Source organism: Pieris napi, chromosome 15, assembly GCF_905475465.1.
Source record: "Pieris napi chromosome 15, ilPieNapi1.2, whole genome shotgun sequence".
Lineage (NCBI taxonomy): Eukaryota > Metazoa > Arthropoda > Insecta > Lepidoptera > Pieridae > Pieris > Pieris napi.
The window spans coordinates 1,508,315-1,531,034 of record NC_062248.1 but is presented as its reverse complement, the minus strand read 5'-3'; the positions used below and the strand labels follow the sequence as shown (position 1 = coordinate 1,531,034).

At 32.8% G+C, this 22,720-nt stretch overlaps 1 protein-coding gene across 3 annotated transcripts; it reads left to right on the top strand.

Moving 5' to 3' along the window:
* Positions 1-521: 521 nt before the first annotated feature.
* Positions 522-19,491, top strand: LOC125056670 (elongation of very long chain fatty acids protein 7-like). 3 transcript variants are annotated; one of them, XM_047659920.1, is made up of 7 exons: positions 522-621; positions 12,300-12,365; positions 14,364-14,551; positions 15,868-15,945; positions 16,657-16,746; positions 17,307-17,516; positions 18,653-19,491. In XM_047659920.1, exons 2-7 carry the CDS (start codon positions 12,311-12,313, stop codon positions 18,995-18,997), a joined length of 966 nt encoding a protein of 321 aa, XP_047515876.1. In that variant the 5' UTR covers positions 522-621; positions 12,300-12,310; the 3' UTR covers positions 18,998-19,491. The 3 variants fall into 3 exon arrangements, with proteins under 3 accessions (XP_047515876.1, XP_047515875.1, XP_047515878.1); XM_047659919.1 differs by having other exon boundaries at positions 562-703; XM_047659922.1 differs by lacking the exon at positions 522-621 and adding an exon at positions 5,901-5,941.
* The last annotated feature ends 3,229 nt before the right edge of the window (positions 19,492-22,720 follow it).

Here is a 22,720-nt window from a genome sequence, read left to right as displayed (position 1 = left end):
GTATTTTGTATGCTGTATCATAAGAATATTTTTTTTGGGGTGGACACTACCTATATCACTTAGGGTTTTGAAAGATATACAGTAGCCGATTCTCAGACTTACTAAATACGCATAAAAAAATCATAAGAATCGGTCGAGCCGTTTCGGAGGAGTATGGGAACGAACATTATGACACGAGAATATTATGCAAAAGATTATACTGTATTCACTTCTGTTTCATCTTATTTCTGTAAAAGAGACGAAGGAAATTGTGTTCGATTTACTTTATTTATTACTAAACAAAAACTGCTTGCAAAAGCTTAATATAATGTTCAAATAATACAAGCGCTTGGGAACCGCCAGCTTATATGGGGTAAAATGTTTCGTTTGATTTCTCTCAAATCTACAAATATGTTTGAAAAGCAAATCAGCCTTAAATACGTCTGATTAGTTATTAACAAACATTAACAACGTGTAAGAAAAGAGATTACAAGCGTTCCTTACAGTAATTATATTAAAGAATTGGGTTGACTCGAAAACAAACTCAATATCGCGTGCGGTAATTTTACAGGCAGCCTGGTCGATACTGGCGCAGTGCACACCTCTATGTCTGACTGTGCGGTCCTAAGTAGGAATTATAGGGTAAGTTATATTATAACTTGTAAAGAGCCTTGTAAGGAGTGAATAGTGAACAGTGTGCTTTTTGGAAATCGACGGCCATAAGGTTTGTAAATTATATAATCATTTAATTTAGTGTTTGACGTTGGTTGTTATATAAGGAGTTTTGAATAATCCAAAAACAGTGAGCTTTTTAAATGTAAATCTTTTAAGATAGGCAGAATGTTTATATGAAGTTTATTAATTTTATATTATAGTTGGATATTTTTGTAACAAAATTATTCTTCAATGTTTTATTAAAGAAATTAAAATTAGACTACTGCATGGACCGTCAGATTTTCTCGAGCTTAGTATAAATTAAAATTATTGTTAAAAAAATATTAACAACATCAACTTTGTTTGATGACTATAAACAAATATAATAACTTTAGTTACGCCATTATTTTACTTTGAAATGTAATTTTTATGAAATTTAAATTTAATGTTAAAAGAGGTTTGAAAATGAAATTTCAACCGCAATTACTTTAATATTTTTAACTAATATAAAATTAAAAAAAACGCAGTGATTCATTATTTACATTACTCGATGTATCGAGTTTCAGCAGTCGAGATGAGCGATGGGGAAATTCTTTGTAATATCGGCAACAACAACCTCCTTTACATGTTTATTCACTAATTTAATACATAACTCTTTAATACATAAATCTTGATGAAAAAATGGATTAAAAACCCTTCTTGTTCAATGAAGCTTAAACACATTTTCTAAGGTAATGAAGAATCTAAAGATTCGTTAATTACCAGTTTGATTAGGACTTTACTTTCTACCATTAAAAAATGAACTCTGAGTGCAACTGAAATGACGTAGATATAGACATAACATTTATTACCAACCAAAACACACACACACATAATAACAATTATCAAAGAAAAAAAAATATAATGAGAGATAACAATTATTTTTTTCCTTTTTTCCCTTTCGGTTCGTTTCAAGTGTGTAATGCGTGTATGCTGTGGCTGTAATTGGCCCTGGCTCATGCTGAGTTATGCTGAGGAGCAGACTGTTCTTTCGCTGGTCATTCTGCCAGAGACCACAGCAGCTACTTTGCGCCTCAGTCGCAAAAACAGAAAAATAATGAAATAATACTAATACTTACTAGAAAAAAAATAATATTAGTAAAAGTTAGCAGCGTAAGCAATCAAGTCTTGTGTAAAAGTGTATTTTAAATAAAATAAAATTAAAGATTAAAAACTAGATAAATGAAGGTGTTTTTAAAAATCTATTCGTAACAATTACGAGTCGTATTAATAATGAGATAATTTCGATTTGATGTTCACAGAGGGCATTATTATATCCGTATTTTGCCCCATGGACTGGGCGTGGGACTTCTATTTGTAAAATTAAATTTACTAAATAAAAGATAGTCCTTGTAACGTTTTAAATTATGTATTTCCGAACATTTGTATTCTATGTATTTGCGTCACAATTACATTTAAATGAAGATGAACAATTAAGTATCAGGTCAACAAAATCATCGAAACATTTTGGTGGCTTTTGTAACCCTAGCTAATGAATAATGTATGACAATAATTGTAATCCAATATAATTCTACTGTACGTGTGTATGTGTCACTGAACTCCTCTTGATCGGCTCTTTGGCTGGACCGATTGGAATGAATTTTTTTGTATTCAATTGGGTGGCGTGGTGGTTTAGATTCACAAATGCCCGGCAGATGGCGCTGCAGTCGGTATTTAGGTTACTTATCTGTACAGTAAATAAACAGCTGGTATATATCTTCTGTGCATGTGTTCGTAATTAAACTCCTGAACGGCTGGACAGATTTTGATAAAATTTTTGTATATGGAGTTGAGAATGATTTACATTACTCGATTTTTTTTGTATGTAAGACGTAAGTACAGCCTTGCGATTCTGTAACTCACTTTTCAAACTCTCACAGCGGCTTTTGCAGCGACGGTCGCGCTCAAATCAGTCGTGAAGCAGTCATTTTACGATTTGGCATTCTGATAAGGAGCTTGTAGTTTATTGTTTATCAGCTATAACACATACAGGTAGCATAGCAAAATGTTCCATGTTGGTATGTACTAAAAAGGTAGGCTAAGTAAAATCACATTAAGGAGAAACGATAAGGAGAAAAGTTCGATGCAGCTAGTATACCTATTTAAATCTATATGTACTCAACTCCCAGTGGTCTAGAAATTACCAAGTCAGTTCTCTGTATAAAAATATGGATTTAGAACATTATCAGGACATTTTACTAATATTCAAAATATTGTCACTAAGTAAACATTTATAATTCACACGTTAAATTGTATTTACATATAATAAATACAATGATAATATAATAGAGATTTCTGTCGCACCTTGTCAGGCCCTTCAACTGATCTTGTATTTTGCAAGTTGCAAGCTTTCTTCAAGCCTTCTTAAGACATCCCACGCTTATCTTATCTTGATGTAAGCACGTTCTTTTAGTTGCTGTTGCTGTTTCAATGACGGATCATTTGGTTTAATCATATTTAGTAATTTAGTCTATTTTATTTGTGCTAAGTTAGATATCGTTCTTTGCGATATTTCCCGTGATTTATATTTTTTGTTATTACCGAGGTAATAAAATATTGAAGAAAAAACAAGGTGATTTCAATCAATTTTGAACCGTAACTTTGAATATCTGTTTGAGGTTTAAGTTTTCATTTTTCTTGTTCATATTTATACGAATCTAAAAGTTTCGGAGACTTAGAGGGAGGGAATACTAAAATTGTCTAAAATTAATACAAATAATAAATTAAAAAAAATTAATTTATTTCTTCGATAATAAAAACACGTGGAATTTTAATTTACAATTCGTCATTTGAGATTTTAGCAAAATTATTTTACATAAAATAGAATTTCTATAAGGTAATTCACACTTCTTATTCTCTCTCAATCGGTCTCAATCGCTCTCTCCCTTTTCTTCGACAAAAACGCTGCACATCTTCGTGACGTATCTTTTTTTACCGTCAATCGCCTAAAGTTATACGTTCACGGTAGAAATATTAGATTTTATTCTCTAGAATAGATTTTAGGAGCTTACCGCATTAAGCTACGTAACTAAGAATAATTAGGGTAAATTAACTCTAATACGATGTTAAAAAATAGCAAGAGAAGTCTCGACTCAGAATCTTACCCTAAGTACTGGGGAGAATTTATTATTATACCCATGTCGTATCTGTATGTGATTACTAAGAAAACGTTGAACAATTTCGCAAGGTCGAGAACGCTCTAAATTCACTTAGAAAGCAAAGCTACTGCAATGCGGCAAATCCTTGTTGGAAACAAATTCTGTCATTTTAAATCTATCTTCAATGTGACGCAATTCCACTGTCATGTATAAAACTAAATGTTATATATCTTGAAATTCTAAATACACGTTGATGCAATTATTAATAGTGTAATGGTTGCAGCTTCTTACAAACGTTGTGTAAAACAAAAAACTTGGCGATTAAAAAGAGTGCCGGAAAGTTCATTGCCAGTTCTTCTCTTCCGTTCTACGCCCTTGATTTTAGAACTGGTATGTGTATTTCTTTTTTGACGTTCATAAGTGTACATTGTGTTACCTACATGAATAAATTATTTTTAACTTTTGACTTTTGAATAATTAGTATATAAATATTTTCCTCTCCACGTGTATTCGTGTATTTTGGCAAGATTTTTTGAGACCTTCTTAACATCGTCATATTTCTGTAAACTTATCAAAACCGTACGTACGGGCTACGTACAGCCATATGAACGCAGCAGGACATTTCATTCATAATTTGTATAATATATATAATTTGTTTCAGAGATAATTTAGCGCTAGATTTTTTTTATGGAACAGGGGGCAAACTGGCAGGAGGCTCATAAGTGATACAGCCGCCCATAGACACTCTCAATTCCAGAGGGCTTGCGGCCTTTTAAGAATTGGTACGCTCTTTTCTTGATGGACCCTAAGTCGAATTGGTTCGGAAATACTTTAAAGATCTACGGCCTTTATTAACTAACTACAGCGCCTCAATTAGAACAAGTAACCTTAAACAAATCATTATTTCAGTGAAATTGTGTACGATATAATAAAATAAAATTTTAATTGAATTTATAAAGTATAAACACTTCTTCAACATATAAAATAATTAACTTATTATTTTTATTGTTTTAATTATAGTGACGATAGAACAGAATAATGTTACAGGTTTAATCGGTCTTAATTTAAAAAAGAGAAATATATAAGCAGACTTTTTTACAGAATAGGGAATCGGCAAACAGGCAAACGGGGAAGAGACTCGCCTGATGTTAAGTGATACCGCCGCCCATGGACACTCAATGGCAGAGTCCTCGCGAGTGCGATGCCGGCCTTTTAAGAATTAGTATGCTCTTATTTTTAACCCTAAGTCGAATTGGTTCAGAAATATGATGTTGCTATTTTAAAAGAGTACCGAGAGTTTTTTACGCCGGCTTTTTCTCTCGGCCTACACCCTCTGTCTTCTTTGCCGATGAGTAGGGATGCCTACAAATTCAAATTTAATGACGTGGAATAAGTGATACATGTATCTTATGTTCCATAATAAACATATTTTATTTTATTTTTTTAATACTTTTGTTATTAACAGATTGAATTCAATTTGCATAGCTTTCACGTGGACGAAATAACGGATTGCAGCTAATATTTATTTTTTAATAGCCCAAAGCAGCGGCTGAGCAGAAATATATTATAATTATTTTTTTTATTATAATAACGTCTTACAAGGAATTTTCAATTCTTGTTTCAATAATGTTTTAAACAAATGGGAGATAATTTTTAAGTATTAACGGAATTTAAAAAAAACCCTGGATGATTAACGATACGATCTATTTTCGTGTTTAGAAGTAAAATTTCTCCGTTCGAGAATTTAGAACATATGCTTATAGCTAAGGTTATAATAAATTTACTAAAAGGACTTAATTTAAATGGATGAGCGTGCACTCTCATTGTATATTTGTTACATAGTCATTTGTATGACATTTTAACGATCCTAATATTGAAATATAGACCTCCATACAACGGTATAAAGCATATAATTTATCAACAGTGATTAGAATGACCCACGGGAGTTTTCGAAAACACGCTTTACAATTTGTATATGAAAGGGAAAATATTAATTTCCAACTTTGAATCTATCTGGAATATTTTTTTGCTTCTTCAAATTGTTCAATATACACAAAAATAGATTTGTCATAAATATTTCTGAGGCTATTTAAAAATAACTTGCACGTGATGGTTCTCATTATTATAAGACGCTGACCTGAATCGCGTGTGTTATGGGAAATAAATACTTGGTGAGCTTTTTATACTGTGATATTTTATAGACCTAATATATAGACATTACCTTTCTCTTCAAGTCAATGAAAGCGCACAATTTAAGCTTTCCTGCTCTTCTTGCCCGTTCTACGCCTCAAATGTAGGTAGAGTGTTTTTGATATATTAAATAAATAAATATAGTAGACTTTGCTATGACTTTAATATAAGCGTAAATTTTCGCCTATTAAACTAATCAATATAACTCTTGAATGTTTCTCTTTCGGGCTTGTGTCATTTGGCAAATGAAAAAACGGGACGAAAAATGATTTGTTTAATTAGCTATATAGTCCGCTTTATTATACTTATCTTTTGAACATCTAATACTGTTTTACAAGAATGATAATTTAAGAGGAATATTTATATGAAAAGTAATAGTCAGGGATTATAGAATATAGCTCGTCCATCCGGGTTATTTAATACGTTTTAGTGCATTATAAAAATACTAGTGGACCCCACAGACGTTGTCCTGCATGATATTTCAAGCTATTAGGATATTAAAGTATGAAAGTACCGACTGCAGCGCCACCTGCCGGGCTGATTTGTGAATCTAAACCATTCCCAGATCCCCTTAAACACACACAAAAAATTTCATCAAAATCGGTCCAGTCGTATTAGAGAAGTTCAGTGACACACACACTCACAGAAGAATTATATATATAAAGATAACCACACTTTCTCGTTCTCGTGTATGTCCTCTGCAATGCCAGAAGCCTTAGGTGCTGTCGATGTCAACGGGAGTACTTAACACATTTAATTTCTAATCTTGACGAATTTTTTTTTTTTTGTTGTAATCAATCACTATGACCATTATTAGAAAAATGTAAACATATCTTACAATGTTCCTGTACTAGTCTATTTGAAATATACAAAGTCTAAATATTAAATGATTATGTAGATGAGTTCCATCATCTGACGTCAAGGCAGAATACTAAATTCTATCCGTATCACCTTGACGTCCGTCGTTCCACAACTGAGCGATTCTTTAGGCAACTGCCGCGCACCACCACTATGTGGAACCAGCTGCCCACTGAAGTATTTCTGAACCAATTCGACTTAGGGTCCTTCAAGAAAAACGCGTACCAATTCTCAAAAGGCCGGCAGCGTGCTTGCTAGCTATCTAGTGCGAGTATCCATGGGCGGTGGTATCACTTAACATCAGGTGAGCCTCCTGCCCGTTTGCCTCCTGTAACATAACAAAAGCTAAGAGATAGATTCAATGTAAGGTCACCCTTTTGAAAATGAGCATAATAAAGCAATAAATAACATTTACTAACAACTTTGGCCTATTGGCCTAAATTGTCTCGACTTTGGGGTGATATATTTAGTGTATGCGCGTAATTAATTCTGTATGTACATTGTACACTCAAAAACCGACGAAATTTGTATGGGTAATCTGCAGCCTAGATATGGGGTTGTACTACTGAAACATCATTATTATTATTATTAGCCTTTATTGCTGACACCCAGTGTAATATATAAAAATATTGTATTTTTGTGTAACCTAATCTAATAGATCAGATGTGCCAGTTTTGGTGATCAGGGTGTCCTGTGACACATAGGCGTCTTCCTGCTGCTTCTTTTCTTTTCTAATGTTAGCTCTTTCTGTCCAAGTTCTCGTCTTCATATCGCCTTCCTCTTTTTCTTTTTCCAGTGTTCTCATAGACAATTCAGAGTGGTGATATAAAGTATCTTATTTTCGATTGGGTTTTGAGTGTTTGAACTGTTAATGTTTGTGAAATTTCCTTTCAACCCCCACGGTGACCTGCCGGCTTTGGGGAGGTGTGTTTAATCAAAAATCCCTTGGTGCTATTTCTTTTTTGTTTTTGTCTTGATATCCGGTTCTTGATGCGTTTTATGCTTTCTTGCTATTCTTTATTAAGTCCGATGTTGAATAGGATCTGCTCTCTCTTTCTTTTATCTGCTGATACGCATTAATTTTGATATATTCAGTGTCAATTATTTGCCTTATTTTCAAAGGGAAATCACGCTCAAGTAATACTTAAGACATCTTGAAACAAATATGTCAGTATTCTCACAAGTCACTGTTATTTTGTAATCTATATGAATACAATGGACATTGACCACTACGACCTACAATCCATCACTTGACATACAATTTGTACAGTGTAGGAGCTTACAACTCCTTTCCTTCAATATATAATAACTATGGAAAAAAACGTGTGTGTACTTATGTACACGCGTTAGAAGTTATACCTCTTTGGCGTAACAAGATAAAAATCTTTTCATCAAAATTTTATCTTTCGCCTTATTCTACATTTGTTGAAAAAACTACACTAACAATAGAAAAAAATTTACTCTCCTCATTTTTCCCTAATGCGCCAAAACAATTGTAACTTCAAAAAAACTAGCTAACTTCAGGATGTTGGTTTTTTGTGACGGTGTGCGAGCGCCAAAAGAAGTATAACTTCAAAAATTAAAATACATACATAGCATAATCAAAAATAGAAAAAATACTAAATTCGTACAAGCCATCTACTAACAACAGTTATAAGTCATAGAATTAGTAAAATTGAAAGCGTTTTCAACATACATTTAGTCTAGTGGTGTTGCTTTAATGAGAAAATTGAGCTATAAATTGAACAATAATATGATTGCGGATGATCTCAGCATTAGCGTTATAAATACGAATCTGTCTGAGTGCATATTTTCAATGCCATGTACAGAAATTAAAAAAAAAATTCAAGGAAACCGCAATATCAGCCATATCTAACTAGCATGCAAATGTCTAATTATAATTAAAGGCAATTAAATTGTAAATTTTGTGATATTCTATAGAATTGACATATTATATTAGACGAAGACTTAATAAAGAATTGAATTATTTACTTATATATTGAAGTACTGTAACATAAATTAGTCCTTTTTTTTTAATTAAAATGTGTTTATATTTTTAGATTTCGAACAAATGTTTAAACACATCTTTATTTAATATATTTTTGCTTATTTCACTTGTTTTTTACATCCCCAAACTTCCTTTTCATGGCTCAAATTTTTTATGTATGACGCTTTTTTACCAATACAATTATTGATGACAGTTCTTTTCCTCTGTTGTTAATTGATTTGAGAACTGGCAGTAAATATATATTTATAACGTTCATACACTGTTACTTCCTATATGAACAAGTGATATTTCGATTTGATTAAATATCTTTATTAAATTTTATAATTAATGTTCACTTATTTTATAACTAAAATCCTCAGTCATCACAGATTTAAAATGCCTTCACACACATTTTAACGGCAGTCGGTTGACCATATTTACAATAATTCATACATATTAAATTCTACTGAGTACTTTATACGTCAACTAATTTATCATAGTCAGTAGAATCTTCAGCCAGCTCTTAGACTATTTTATCCCTATTACTGTCTAACAGTAGAAAGCTGTTGATGGCAAATAAATCGCTACAAATATATAATAGGGCCTTCTAAGTGACGAATGACGTTACAGTTATACGTACTACCTGCTTTTATAATACATTACTAGGTTGGATCAGTTTTATTTATGTACATCTTCTGAAGCATCACCCGTGGATTTCTAATATTCAACAAACTATTGTTTTAACAATTCTAACAAACATAAATTACAAAACCAAATGTATCTGTTCGTACGAATGTGACTGTGTGTGCGTGTTTGATGTGAGGGTATGTGTGACTATTTAGTTAATAAATTAGTTTGTATATCAGTTTTGTAGAAGCAAATTCAAATAAAAAATAAATAATTATACTGGGCACAAATTCTTTTTATGGGGGCAAGAGAAAAAATATTTTAATTTGTATTAACCGACAAAAGAGTAGTAGACATTTTTACTAAACATATTACATATTTACAATCAAGTATACAGTATTTACAATTTCCTTAACCTACAAAGTAATAATAAGGAACTTCGTTCCAATAAAAATAATTAAAAAGAAAATCAAAACAAATTTTAAATGTTGGTCCCTGTGGCAGTGTACCTTTAACGCTGGCAGCATTTCCGCGCTGTATTGCGATACTTATTCGTTAAGGAAAGCACCAGCTCTGGGCTCAACGGTACTATATCTACCAGGCACCAACCTAAATCTTTAATCAGCGACTGTGCCCTTGAACCCCACGGCTCGAGAGTCTCTACTCCAAAGGGAACAAATCGAAGTTGGAGGAAATACTCTTATTTTATTTTTTTGTTTATTAGTTTATTATATACAAGACATGATCAATTCTACCAACGCGAATTATGAACATCCTATCCCTGGTCTTAAAGTCGGAAACATAAACGAAATAAAACTTGAAAAGTCAGTAATGCTGATATTCAAAATCGCGTTTAAAAATATGAGATATAATATATTTAGAGCACCATATGACCTGAATAGCGCCGAAGCCAATGAAATCCATACAAATTGAATTCCGCAAGAAACATACTAACATGGATTCACAGTGTTAATCTAATACAGTAGAACCTCGTTAAGTCGAACCTCGATAAGTCAAAAACCTCCAAATCTCGAAAAAATGTTTTGTTCCCTTCCCTTAAAGCACCAAAACCTCCATTACTGGAAATCTTGACCCTCTGTTAATCGAAATAATCACCGAGTCCCTCCAAGCCATTTTGGTACATATTTTCACTCTATAACTCGAAAAATTAAATTTGACCTCTGTATCTCGAACATAAGAACGTTTTATTTTACAACCTTTACAACTTGATCATTTGGAATTTATTATCTCTATTGTTCGAACAAAAATAAGTTACCGACTTTAAGAACTTGCCGACAATGTGAGTACACTATTGTTTCTTAGAAAACATTTAGGAGTATACAATAATAAATTTATGACATGGAAACACGTGTTTGCTTGCTTTGTGTCAGGTGTCCAATCCTCCATAAGTTGAAAACTCTATAACTCGAATTTTTTGGCGTCTCCCTTGATATTCGACTTATAGAGGTTCTACTGTATAAACCAATAATTATTGTGTTGATTTTCCCGTTTTTTACTACTAGAAATAGAATTTATTTGATCGCCTTCTATCGGCTTTTATTAACTAATCATCAAACATTATTAATATAATGAGGAAAATAATTTATCTATTTTCGTATTGAACTAATTTTTTTATTTTTTAGATAATTTTTTTTTATTGATTTTTTTGATTCAAAAATACATACAACCCTTAATTTTCACCTAGCCTCTACGATCGACCCCTATTTTTTATTTGTTGATTAATAACTTACATCTTGAACTCTGAGGTTTATATACAGAAAAATCACAGAAAAACCTAAAGTTTCTAAGTCTCTGGGGTAGCATAGCAAATTAATGTTCCATGTTGGTATGTACTAAAAAGGTGGGCTAGGCATTAAGGAGAAACGAAGTTCTCGGCGACAGCTAGTATTCTTATAAATATAAAATTAAAACAAATTTAAAAAGTAATGAATTTCGAACGTCAAAACGATTCTTCAATGAACTTTAAATATAGAATATCTGAATAAAAAAGCTTAACGCTGTTGGTCATAAAAGCATTAAATTATACTCTATGGCATTTTAGAATTTTGGCGCCATTCGTTTTTTTTTTTTTTTTTATTAAATCGCAAATGGGAGACAGACTATATATAGACAGTGACGTATAGTCTGTGCGTAGTATTAAAATGTTTGACTAGACGGCTTGACCTCGGTTTATGTTTTAGCAAGAACAAATTAATTAAGAATAATAATGGGTATTCCTCTGTTCTGTGTCTGTTGTATCCACCAAAGTCTGTTAAAGACAAACGTTACATACGTTTAAAATTTTTTTTTCATTAACCAACAATTATAAGATATCTTTTATAATTCAGTGTTTTAATGATGCACCACTTAACCCGTTACATTAATGAAAAATGCGCGTTCGTATTGTTCTTCGTTTTATATTCTCTCTACAAAATTGAGCGTTCTGAGTGTGAAAACATTCATTTGTTCTGTTAAAGTACGCAATAAAGTTCCACCATTTGAATATCCCGCCCAGCTTGCCAGCTTGACAAATGTCAGGTTGACATTAGGGCTGTCAAGTGTGAAAACAGTAATTCGGTTATTTTAAATTAACTCTAATATGTTACATATTAACTGTAATAAAAACAATCGTACATTTAAAAATTCCTTTAATTTCTGTATCAGCGACTTAATATTATAGGGAAGCTCTAGAATTGTTCTTTATGAAGATATTTTTTATTTTAATATAAAACCTTTTTAGTACTATCTTCACAAACTGGCCGAATATAATGGCTAGTGGGAGAAAAATATAAATGTCAGTCTGAAAATGAAATTGCGTTGTTGAATAATTAATTTGTGATATAGTAATTATATATCTTTAATTTCAGAAAACTTGAAGATGAACTTCATAGGGAAGATTGATAGATACCTGGACTCACTAAAAGTTGGTAAAAGTAAGTTTCTATTTTTCTTTTATATAATTCCGTCAGTTATCTGAGAACTGTATATGTCAACAAGGCCAGTCTCTAAAGAGAAAAGCCACCATGTCCAAATCGGCCTGGAAGACATTAATGTGTTTTAAATTCAGACTTGTTAACTCATAATTAATAATAAAGCCTCACTTATTCCTTGAAACATTCATCCATATTTACAAAAGATACACACACTTGAAATTGTAAACAAAAATATTTTTTTTCCAAGGACCTCTTGTTACGAATAACTTATCATTATAAATCTAAAAACGGAGCAACGCGGCTACTATTTTAATCCAATTTAGTAACAACCGATTCATGGAATTTTTGGAAGCCAAACTAGGTCTAAAGTGAGCATCTAAAATTACTAAAGTAAACAATAATTCCTAATTAAGTTTGGTGGCGGTTTTTGTTTTGTATGGATGTTCAAATTAAAGACTTTAGTTTGAAGCTGGGTCACAATTGGCAGTTTAAAACATGAGCATATGTCTAAGGGAGTGTTCAAGTATTACGTAACGAATTGGGGGGGGGGGGGGTGCCTTTTGTAAAACGTTATGATGCGGGGCGGGGATTGAATGACGCGTAATTGTTAATATTACACCATATAATGGTAACTTTTAGGTATAAACTATAAAGAGTCACTAGGTGGTCACGAAACGTGGGTACAGAAAAACGTTACGGCGCGTTACATTGGAGGGTGGGGGGACTTATTGAAGAGTTCGTAAATTTTAGTGATACTTATGTTATTGGACATTATCGGAAACGAGAATGTTAAATTACAATTTATGAGTGTGGTAAAAACTAACTCATATTGGCTTCAAGTGTGCGATGATTATTTACATTTTGTTAACGCTTGTAATTATTTACTAATATTTTAGGGTACATAACTCGCGGCTTTTTGAAAAAAAATATTTTATGTTAAAATAATATATAATTTTTTTCACTATCGTGCAATTACCAGAAGCAATGTTAAATCTTAGCTCATCAACTTCCTTGATCTTTGACATTTATAATTAAATAGGAAACAATAAGGCGATAGTTCACTTATAACAGAACAATAGATAGACGGTATTAATATTTAATTAAAAGAGCCTTTAATTTTCTAAATGCCTATACTATCTTTTTAATACGATACTAAGACATTTTTTTTTGCTGTGTATTCGACACAATCCAGCCTGAACACTGAACAAGCTTCCATTCTCCCAGCCTAAAAAGCGTATGAGGGTAATTTATTGTGAAGAAAAAATGTACTTAGAAAATATTAATGGATAGCTAAAGATTTTCTGGTATTTTTATAAAAAATCACATAATTGTATAATGTCTCTATATACATAAAATTCTCGTGTCACAATGTTCGTTCCCATACTCCTCTGAAACGGCTCGACCGATTCTTATGAAATCTTTTATGCATATCTAACCGTATGTTTATTCTGCTCCGCGGACTTTATTTCGATAAACACAAAAACAGAGCGTTGTGCTTAAGTGTTAAGAACAAATTAAAAACAAAAGTTTTATATACTAATAATAAATTTTAGGGGGCACATCTGATGTTAAGTGATACCGCCGCCCATAGACACACATTACCAGAGGGCACGTTGGCGGCCTTTTAACAATTGGTACGCTTTGATTTTGAATGACCCTAAGTCGAGACGAAGACCTAAGATTCGAAAATACTTCAGTTATAACAAACGAGTGCTTATATTAAGATTTTTATTATTTATTTAGACATGTATTATTTTAAATGTGTTCCATATTGTCTCGAAATGTGCACTATCACATAAAAACGCACACACAACAATCAACAAATAAATTATTCTTTGTCTTTGTTAGTATACAATCATTCGTTCATATGGTGTAATCCGTTTTACCTATATTTTTAATTAAAAAATTTGTTAATATATTCTTTAGAAAAAAAAAAGTTGTGGATTATTAATAAACTGGTTAATTAAATACATATTAAAAGCTAACTATGTTTTTCAGGTACGCTTGTAGACTCATGGTTTATGATGTCCAGTCCAATGCCAATCTTGGCAGTGGTCGTATCATATCTGTTCTTCCTCAAAATTGGAACTCGACTGATGAAAAACCGCACTCCGTTGCAACTGACCACGATAGTTAGCTACTATAACGCTGGTCAAGTAGTACTTGCCACTGTACTATGTATTAAGGTAAGAATGTATTCTATATTAAATGCTTTTATACCCGTGAACGGGTGCTACTTGGTGGACAGGTCGACTTGAATTCGTGTATGCGGTGATGTTAGTTATTTCGACTATGTATTTGCGTGTTGTTCCCACGAGAATCTAAGTGCGTGCTCCTATTTCACCACGCCTACTGCTGATAATTGTTATTATTATTATTAATTAACTATTAATTACTTAAGATGTCGTGTGGAACATGGTGTAATGGTTCCTTACTGACATTGTGTAAAACAAAAAAGAGAGTGAAAGAGAGTTTATTGCCAGTTCTTCCCGTCCGTTCTACGCCCTTGATTTGGGAACTGGCAGTAAATGTAAAATTAAAAGCATTTAATATGTATTTCTTTATTTAAGTGTACATTGTGTTTCCTAAATGATTTTGAATTATTCAATGTTTTAAAACCTGCGATTCTGATGTGCCCAATTATATACAGCACACTCCAATGAAATTACGTATAAAGATTAAATGTGTCTGTCGCAGCCAACTAGCTTAGTAAGCCGTTCAATTAACAGCCTAGTCTCTTAACTAAACAGCTCCGTTTAACTAGCGGCCTGAATGATATTCAGCTGTTACAACATTTAATACTCCGGCTGGCTAATACTTAGGCGATTCGTACGATAGAGCGACCAAGTGGCAATAAAAAGAGATGCAACATGTGACATAAACAATATTTCTATAAAAAAAAATTGCTTGAGTCAGTCACAGCTAAAATCACATTGTTATTGTCACTACGCTTTTCCAGTGTACTTGTTGTTTTTCATTGAACTTTTGGAAAACCATCAAAGTTGTGTTTTGCCATAATGACAGTTTGTAGAGTTTCGTTTCGAGTTTGGGAGTGGCAGAAAGTGGAACTAAATTTAAATAAACAGTTAACAGGCTAGGCAAGTAATGAAACGTCATCGATCCAAGTCATTTGCTTAGTTGCTTGATCAACTGGCTGAATATCATTCAGGCCGCTAGTTAAACGGCGCTGTTTAGTTAAGAAGCTAAGCTGTTATTTGAACGGCTAATTCAGCTAATTGGCTACGACATGTCCATTCAATCTGACTAATTTCGCGGCAAGCGCAGATCCAACTCCAACTAACTTTAGAGAGTGCCAATACTTTCTTCTTCTGCTACTTTCAATAGCGATACGGATCCCGCCATATATATATAATACAAAACGTATACAATTTCAGGGCAGTTCTATCAATCTCTGTACACGCCAAAAACCTTCATATACGTACAACTTGCACTGTGAAGAAGATTATAAACTGTGACTTAGCAAATCATTTTACAATTTCAGGTGTTCAAGTTGAACCTTTTTAAAGATGGTATTATCTATGCAGGGTGTCGATACCCGTCGAATACTCAAAATCCTTTGGTGAGTTGTTTTTAAAATGATATCTTTATATACATTTTTGCCACACACTATGTAAAACTGTTCAATGAAGTGTTTCAGACGAATATCGACTGAAGTTTCTGAGTCGAGATTTAACTTTAAAATCCAGCACGTTTTTGACATACCGTAGTATCTTAGCGCTTTCGACTACGAAGCTACTAATTCTAATTTAATGTGGGAGTTACAAAATACTATCCGTATCACCGCGACGTCCGTCGGACCACAACGGAGCGTTTCTTAAGGCAATTTTTGCCGCGTACCACTACTATGTGGAAACAGCTTCCCACTGAAGTATTTCCCAACCAATTCAATTTGGGGTCTAACAAGAAAAGTGCGTACCAACACTTAAAAGGCCGGCCGGTGAGCCTTCTGGCATTGTGAGGGTCCATGGGCGCCTGCCCGTTTGCCTCCTGTTGCATAAAAAAAAAACTTGATTTGTAAAAATATCATACTTTTTTGTATCTGAAGGTTGTCTCATTTTTTTTAAAGCTCGCCCTGTAAACATAATAATAACTAAATAATAAACACTCATTTATTCCTTAAACATTCACCCATCTTTTCAAAAAATGCACACAATTATTTTTTCCAAGGATAATGAACCTCTTGTAAACATACGTTAGTTAGTTATGTAAATGATGTGATTTTTCATATTTACTCGATGGTAGTACTTGCGTAACAAATATCTCTTTTCAGCTTCTGGACTTGGGCTGGTGGTATTTCTTCGCTAAATTCACAGAACTTTTGGACACCGTTTTCTTCGTTTTGAGAAAGAAAGACAAACAGGTAATTTTATATTTTTGAGTTATAGAAACATTTTGGTATTCAATACGATCAGCGGTGGGAGAAATATCACTATTTCGTACAGATTATTAAAAGAGCCAGTACCGTGGACTTCGATTCTGACCCAACTCTGCATACGAACGATCTACCATATGGTCTCTTCGATCTCTTCGAGATCTCATATCAGAGTCTCTACTTTAAAAACAAAGCTTGCTGGCGAAGTTTAGTAAATGAACCTTAACTTCCTAAAAACAAATTTCCCTACTTTTTTAATCATCCACAATAATTGTTTCTTTAAATACTCGTTTTCCTGCTTTTGTAAAAATAAACGTCAATATTTATGTATCTGTGATATGGCTATATCTTTAGTCTAATTGTTTTTTGTTATTTACAATTTGTGAGCTGGATTTCGAAATAAATAAATTGAAATTTGATTTGATTCAAGATACGTTTACGCCCTTCTCAAATGGCAGTAAATGTAATATTTTTCAGATTTTAATTGAGATTCATTGTAAACTTATCATACCGATAAAATAATTATTTGATTTCGATTGCCCCAACAGGTGACATTCCTCCATGTGTACCACCACGTTGTGATGGCTCTCTATTCTTGGAGCTATCTCAAATTCGCTGCGGGAGGTGAAGGAGCCGTCTTGGCACTTCTCAACTCGGCTGTCCACATCGTCATGTATTCATACTATTTCCTATCTGGTTTGGGTCCAAAGTTCCAGAAGTATCTGTGGTGGAAGAAATATGTGACCAAAATGCAACTGGTGAGTTAAAAAAAATGTTTTGGACATGTTTCAACTATTACTGCCATAGTTTGTTTAATAGTTTGAATCGAGACTAAGTATTCACGTCAAAAACGTGGTTTTTGACATGCAAGAGACAATTTGTGCGAAGTTTTAACTCTGCAATATAGCAAGCCCTTTTGTAGATATAAATAAGTTCATAATAGTCGAACAAATTATTATTTAATAATAACCTCATACCTACATAATTAAAATAAATTTCGTAACCCAATTCATTATTGTACCTTAAATAATGTCATGGGCAATTATAAGTACTTTTACGGCAGTTAGACTTGATCGTGTCGTGTTGTAGCAATTCTAGTGAATGGTAGCAATTCTCTACTTCAACAAGGCACATGGAAGCTCACTTTACGTCTATAGATATTGTTGATTTTTTAAAAGTATTATAATAGATCAATACAGACTTAAGTATGAACAGAGTATGGAATGTCTATCAAAAGCGATCTTATAATTGGCAGAATTTGATACCCCCAATCTTGGGTTGTAAAATAATTGGGAACAGACGACACCGACATGTCAAGTTAGCTAAAACATAGATGGCGCCATTTATGTCATAAAATAATAGATAGCTTACCTAATAATAATAAGCCTTTATTTATCCAAATCTTATTTACATATAATATACAAAAAGAAATATATATATATACAATTTTATTAAGCTAAGCGGCCTCCGACCGAAGAAGGCCTCCTCCAACTTATTCCACCCAATTTTTTTTTCCGTCATATCGTCAGCCCATTGCTCGTTTGGTCTTCCCGTGAGTAGATAAATAAAAATAATAGAGATCTCTTACTCCTATTAAATTTAACCATTCCTTTAAATTGCGCCATCTATGGATAGCATTAACTAACTTGACATATGTCATCATCTATTCCTAATTATAGTAAAAACCACACATTACAAGGTTAGAGATATATTTTGCTAATTATTTATTTCATAACTGGGTAAAATGGTGAATATTTGGACTATAGTACAGTATCATAATTTTTTTGTTTTTCTTATTAATATCAAGTTATATTTTGGATTAAAACTTATAGCAATATACTCGTAGTCTTCTTTAGACTTCGACGGGACTAAAACTGTGCAATTTGACTTTCAGAGCCAGTTCATTTTAATGCTTGTGTATTGCATCTGGACCTACTTCTCACCGCAATGTCAATACGCGGCCGGATTCACTTACTTCATATCTTTCAACGTCATTGTATTTTTGCTGCTTTTCGTCAATTTTTACTCAAAAAGTTATAAGAAAGATGCAAAGGAGAGCATTCAAAATGGCCACAACAAAATGAACGGGCATAATAAAATGAAAAATACAAAGATGGCTATTAATGGTACAAAGGTGCCTTATGATAAGTTTGGAGTAAAATCTGATAATGGTGTAACAAGAAGATCAGTAAAGGAATCCAGCGGACCAGATTTTAACTTTAGGAACTTTGAAAAATGATGTGTCAGTAACGAATAATGGTGGTTATTGTTGGTCGTCACTAGATGGCGCTGTTTATGAATGCGATACATAGTATCACAGCAGTTAAATTTGGCAGCGACGTGATCTTTTTAACAAAGGAACGATAACGTTAATTAATGTAGTATTAAAATTTAAAGTATGTAAAACATTCGCACCCTTTAAAGCACATAATTTTAAGATATTCCATAAAAGCAGGCGTTCGTTTTCCCTCACTTAATTCGCTTTCAGTGCTGTTAGAACCCGTAAACTGAAATCAGCGCCATCTAGTGGTGCCAACATGAACTTCCTGAATCTTCTGAGACTGATGATTGTGATTTAAATGGCTTTGTTGAAATCAGAGGGTTTGTATCTAAGTTCAATGTAAATATAGATATGGTTGCCTTTCGCAGTTAAACATTAGATAAGTACAAGTAAGTAAATGCCTGTTTGAGAAAACAATATAATAAGTAAAGAGTAGAAAATAATGGTAAATACATATCGTTTCGATTGTATCTAATTTTCAATGGACTAATAGAATGAAAAATTTTAGACAATAATTTCTAAGTTGTAATGTGTGCTTAACTTTTCTTTAAGGTAGGTACGAATAATGTATGGTCCAGAAAGAATTTATTATGTTAAGACTGGAAGAGCAATTTTGCGATAAGCCACCTTTGCTAATGAGTTTATATGTATTTTGCCAATTAAAATAGGTTTAAAAATACAAATTAAGTTCATTAAAATTAATGGAATATAAATAACCTGCGTAGTAACGTAAGCTTTGGTTGGACAAAATAAAGATTAGCGGTGATTTTGACAATTGACATTAAATTGGAATTTGACTAAAATGGCGGGCTAAGTTAATAATTATCCATTGCATTTTGCTAGTACAAATTACTTTAGTCTCACGAAGTAGCTTTTACTTGATAGCGAAAAAAAACACGGGTTATGGTCGAAAAGTTTAAGCTTGGCCACAATATGAATAAATATGTCAAATGTCAATGGGTTCGGTCATAATATTAATATTGCACCTCCGATTCTTATGATATTTAACAAAATAAACTACAATCTGACTATGAGGATTCCGGCCAAAATATATTTTTAAATAAGTAGCTACGTTGCAATTAATTAGGTATATTATTGCAAATACTCTTTAGTTGAACTAAAAATTTGTATATAAAAAGCTTAACCCCTATTATAACCTTTCAATAGCGATAAACAATAGTACATTAGCGCCCTCTATACATAATATAAGAAACGAATAAGTTCTGTACTTTCGTCTCTTTCTTACTTAGGTGTTTTTAGTTACTATGGTTACAATATTTCTTCCGCGAATGTATCGTTACCATGGTAACATACGCACTGTATTAAAGTTTTTAGGTCAAGTTTAAACTACACTGTTTTGTTTTTTTACGAACCAATGAAAATTTACAAATCATTACAAAAATATATAGCCAATATACAAAACAGAAAACTTAAGACAAATGAATAATTTTAAGGGGATCATAACGTTATTACTAGTACAGCCTTACCAATATGAACTTTTTAACTTGTTAGAAAAACCTACATTTTCTGCTTGTAGATTTTAGATTTAAAAGGAATGCGTTACTTGATTGATTATTTTTGTTCTTATATTAAAGAAATTCAGTATTAGTTTCAGAAACGGAAATAAATATTCAGATTATAAAATCTGCATGTTTATAAAAAAAAAATCTTTGTAAGCAATAAAAACTTCTCTCGTCAAATTAAGAAACAAGTATTCTTAGCATGCATATACCCAAATGTCAACGTCATGGCAGTCTATAGGTTTATTTTTATGGCTCTGGCATCCGGTTTGTGCAGTAGCCAGCGTCACGTATAAGATTTTTATAATTCGTGTTTTTTGCCTTAGAAATTCGACCATGTCCTCCATGTACGGTTTAGGCACTCGCCCGGTACCGCACAACCCTCCCAAAGGCCGAGAACAAATTTAAATTAAATCAAAACATGCCCTCGAACCGGGAATCGAGCCCGGTACCCCTCACCTAGCTGCCACTTAATAAGACCGCTAGGCAGTCTGTAGTTGTTAATAAAAGAAATCATTTTTGACATGAGACATGAGACAATCGCGAACCCTTTTACGGAACTACTAAAAAATGGTAAATCTTTTATTTTTTATTGTCTGCCTCTTCCACCATTGTACATAGTTGGTAGGGCTGTACAAAATCATTATTCAGCATAGTAAAACTTTTGCAATTTTTCGTTGTATATAATATTGTTAGTAAATTTAATACGTCTCCAAAAAACTCCAGAATATATTGAATATACTGCCTAGCAGATAGTTTTTATTTTCTCGGTTGAGATTAGCTTTTAAGTTTGCTTTGTAATTTTTCGTAAACTTAGCAAATGCGCTTTTGATGGTTAGTTTAGTGTTGTTTAAGTGTCTTATTTAAGATACTTTTATTGGATGAATAATTTTAATCTTTAATGATTTTAACGATAAGTGTTCCGAGGTCACGGGTTAGATTCACATTCGAGCCACATGTCAATTATGCTAAATACTTTTTTGAAGTACAGGAGTAATTTTTACTTCTCGCCTTTCAAACTAAAGGCCTGTATACACTTTGATTAGTGATTAGTGCAGGTGATTACTGAGTAGGAGAAAACAAGTGTGGACTGCGACTGATAAGTGCAAGGGATTAGTTGTCTGCGTAGTAAAGTGATTAGAAGCGTGTTTTATTATTTTGCGAGTGAACTGCGAGTAGTGATTGTGACGTCGCGTGCGCCCTCCCTTCCCCCTCACTCGCAGCGGGCCTGTAAACTATATTATGACAACTGAATTTACTTAACAGAGCCACAACAATAATTGGACACTACTTCCACTTGCACTCGCACTAATCAAAGTGAATACAGGCCTTAAGAATTGGCCAGATTTTTTTGATTACCCATTAGCCTTCTAGGTCACAAATTTTGGCAGCAGTCAACCGTTTAAATTACTATTGGTTAAAAAATTGCCTTCACTATATTAAATATTTGTTTTGGTTCAGTCAACTCAATAGACAACATTGTATTAATATAATAAACATCAATTATTTCAAAATTTCATCCAAAAAGTGTACTACTGTCTATCTTCAAAAGCGCATTTTGCCACGACGTTATTTATTCCGGAAGGTGCTAATACAGTAGACCTTGCATTCAAAATGCTTCAAATCCTTGTAGATAATCTCTTCTGCAATAGGTTAACTTGAAGTTTTATAAAAAGTAGTACAAAATTATACGAATCGAAATATGCCAGTGAGAAGAAACGCTTTATATATGTAAATCGCACAATAAATTTATATTAGTGAAATAATTTAGATAAGGTATGCTGAGGACTCTGTCTTCCCGACATCTGAGTTTTCTGTGAAATAAATATTATTATTGAGTTATGTGTTTTATTACATCCCCCATCTTGCCCTCAGATTGCAACTGTTTTTTAGAAGTGAGCCTGCTTTGCCTAAAACATGCAATTCAGTTTTGGGTGGCCCGCCAAGAATTCCTTCATTCAATGTCCTAATGTAAATACACATACAAATATTGATGTCTAGACACTTTCTGGTTAAGAGTTGTAAGCCAAATACCGCTGTTAAATCTGAATCTACTTTAATGACCAATATATGTGAGGGTTGTAGCCCCAATAAATAGTGAATATAATATAATGTCTGCACCAACTATTGAGTTGGTACAGTGACAATGACAATGTAATCA

Excerpts from the sequence above, each read along its gene's own strand:
- LOC125056670 (XM_047659920.1), top strand. The coding sequence starts at position 12,311 with ATGAACTTCATAGGGAAGATTGATAGATACCTGGACTCACTAAAAGTT. Across the intron at positions 14,552-15,867 it reads CCACTGTACTATGTATTAAG|GTGTTCAAGTTGAACCTTTT; the intron begins GTAAGAATGTAT and ends TTACAATTTCAG. Across the intron at positions 16,747-17,306 it reads TGAGAAAGAAAGACAAACAG|GTGACATTCCTCCATGTGTA; the intron begins GTAATTTTATAT and ends TTGCCCCAACAG.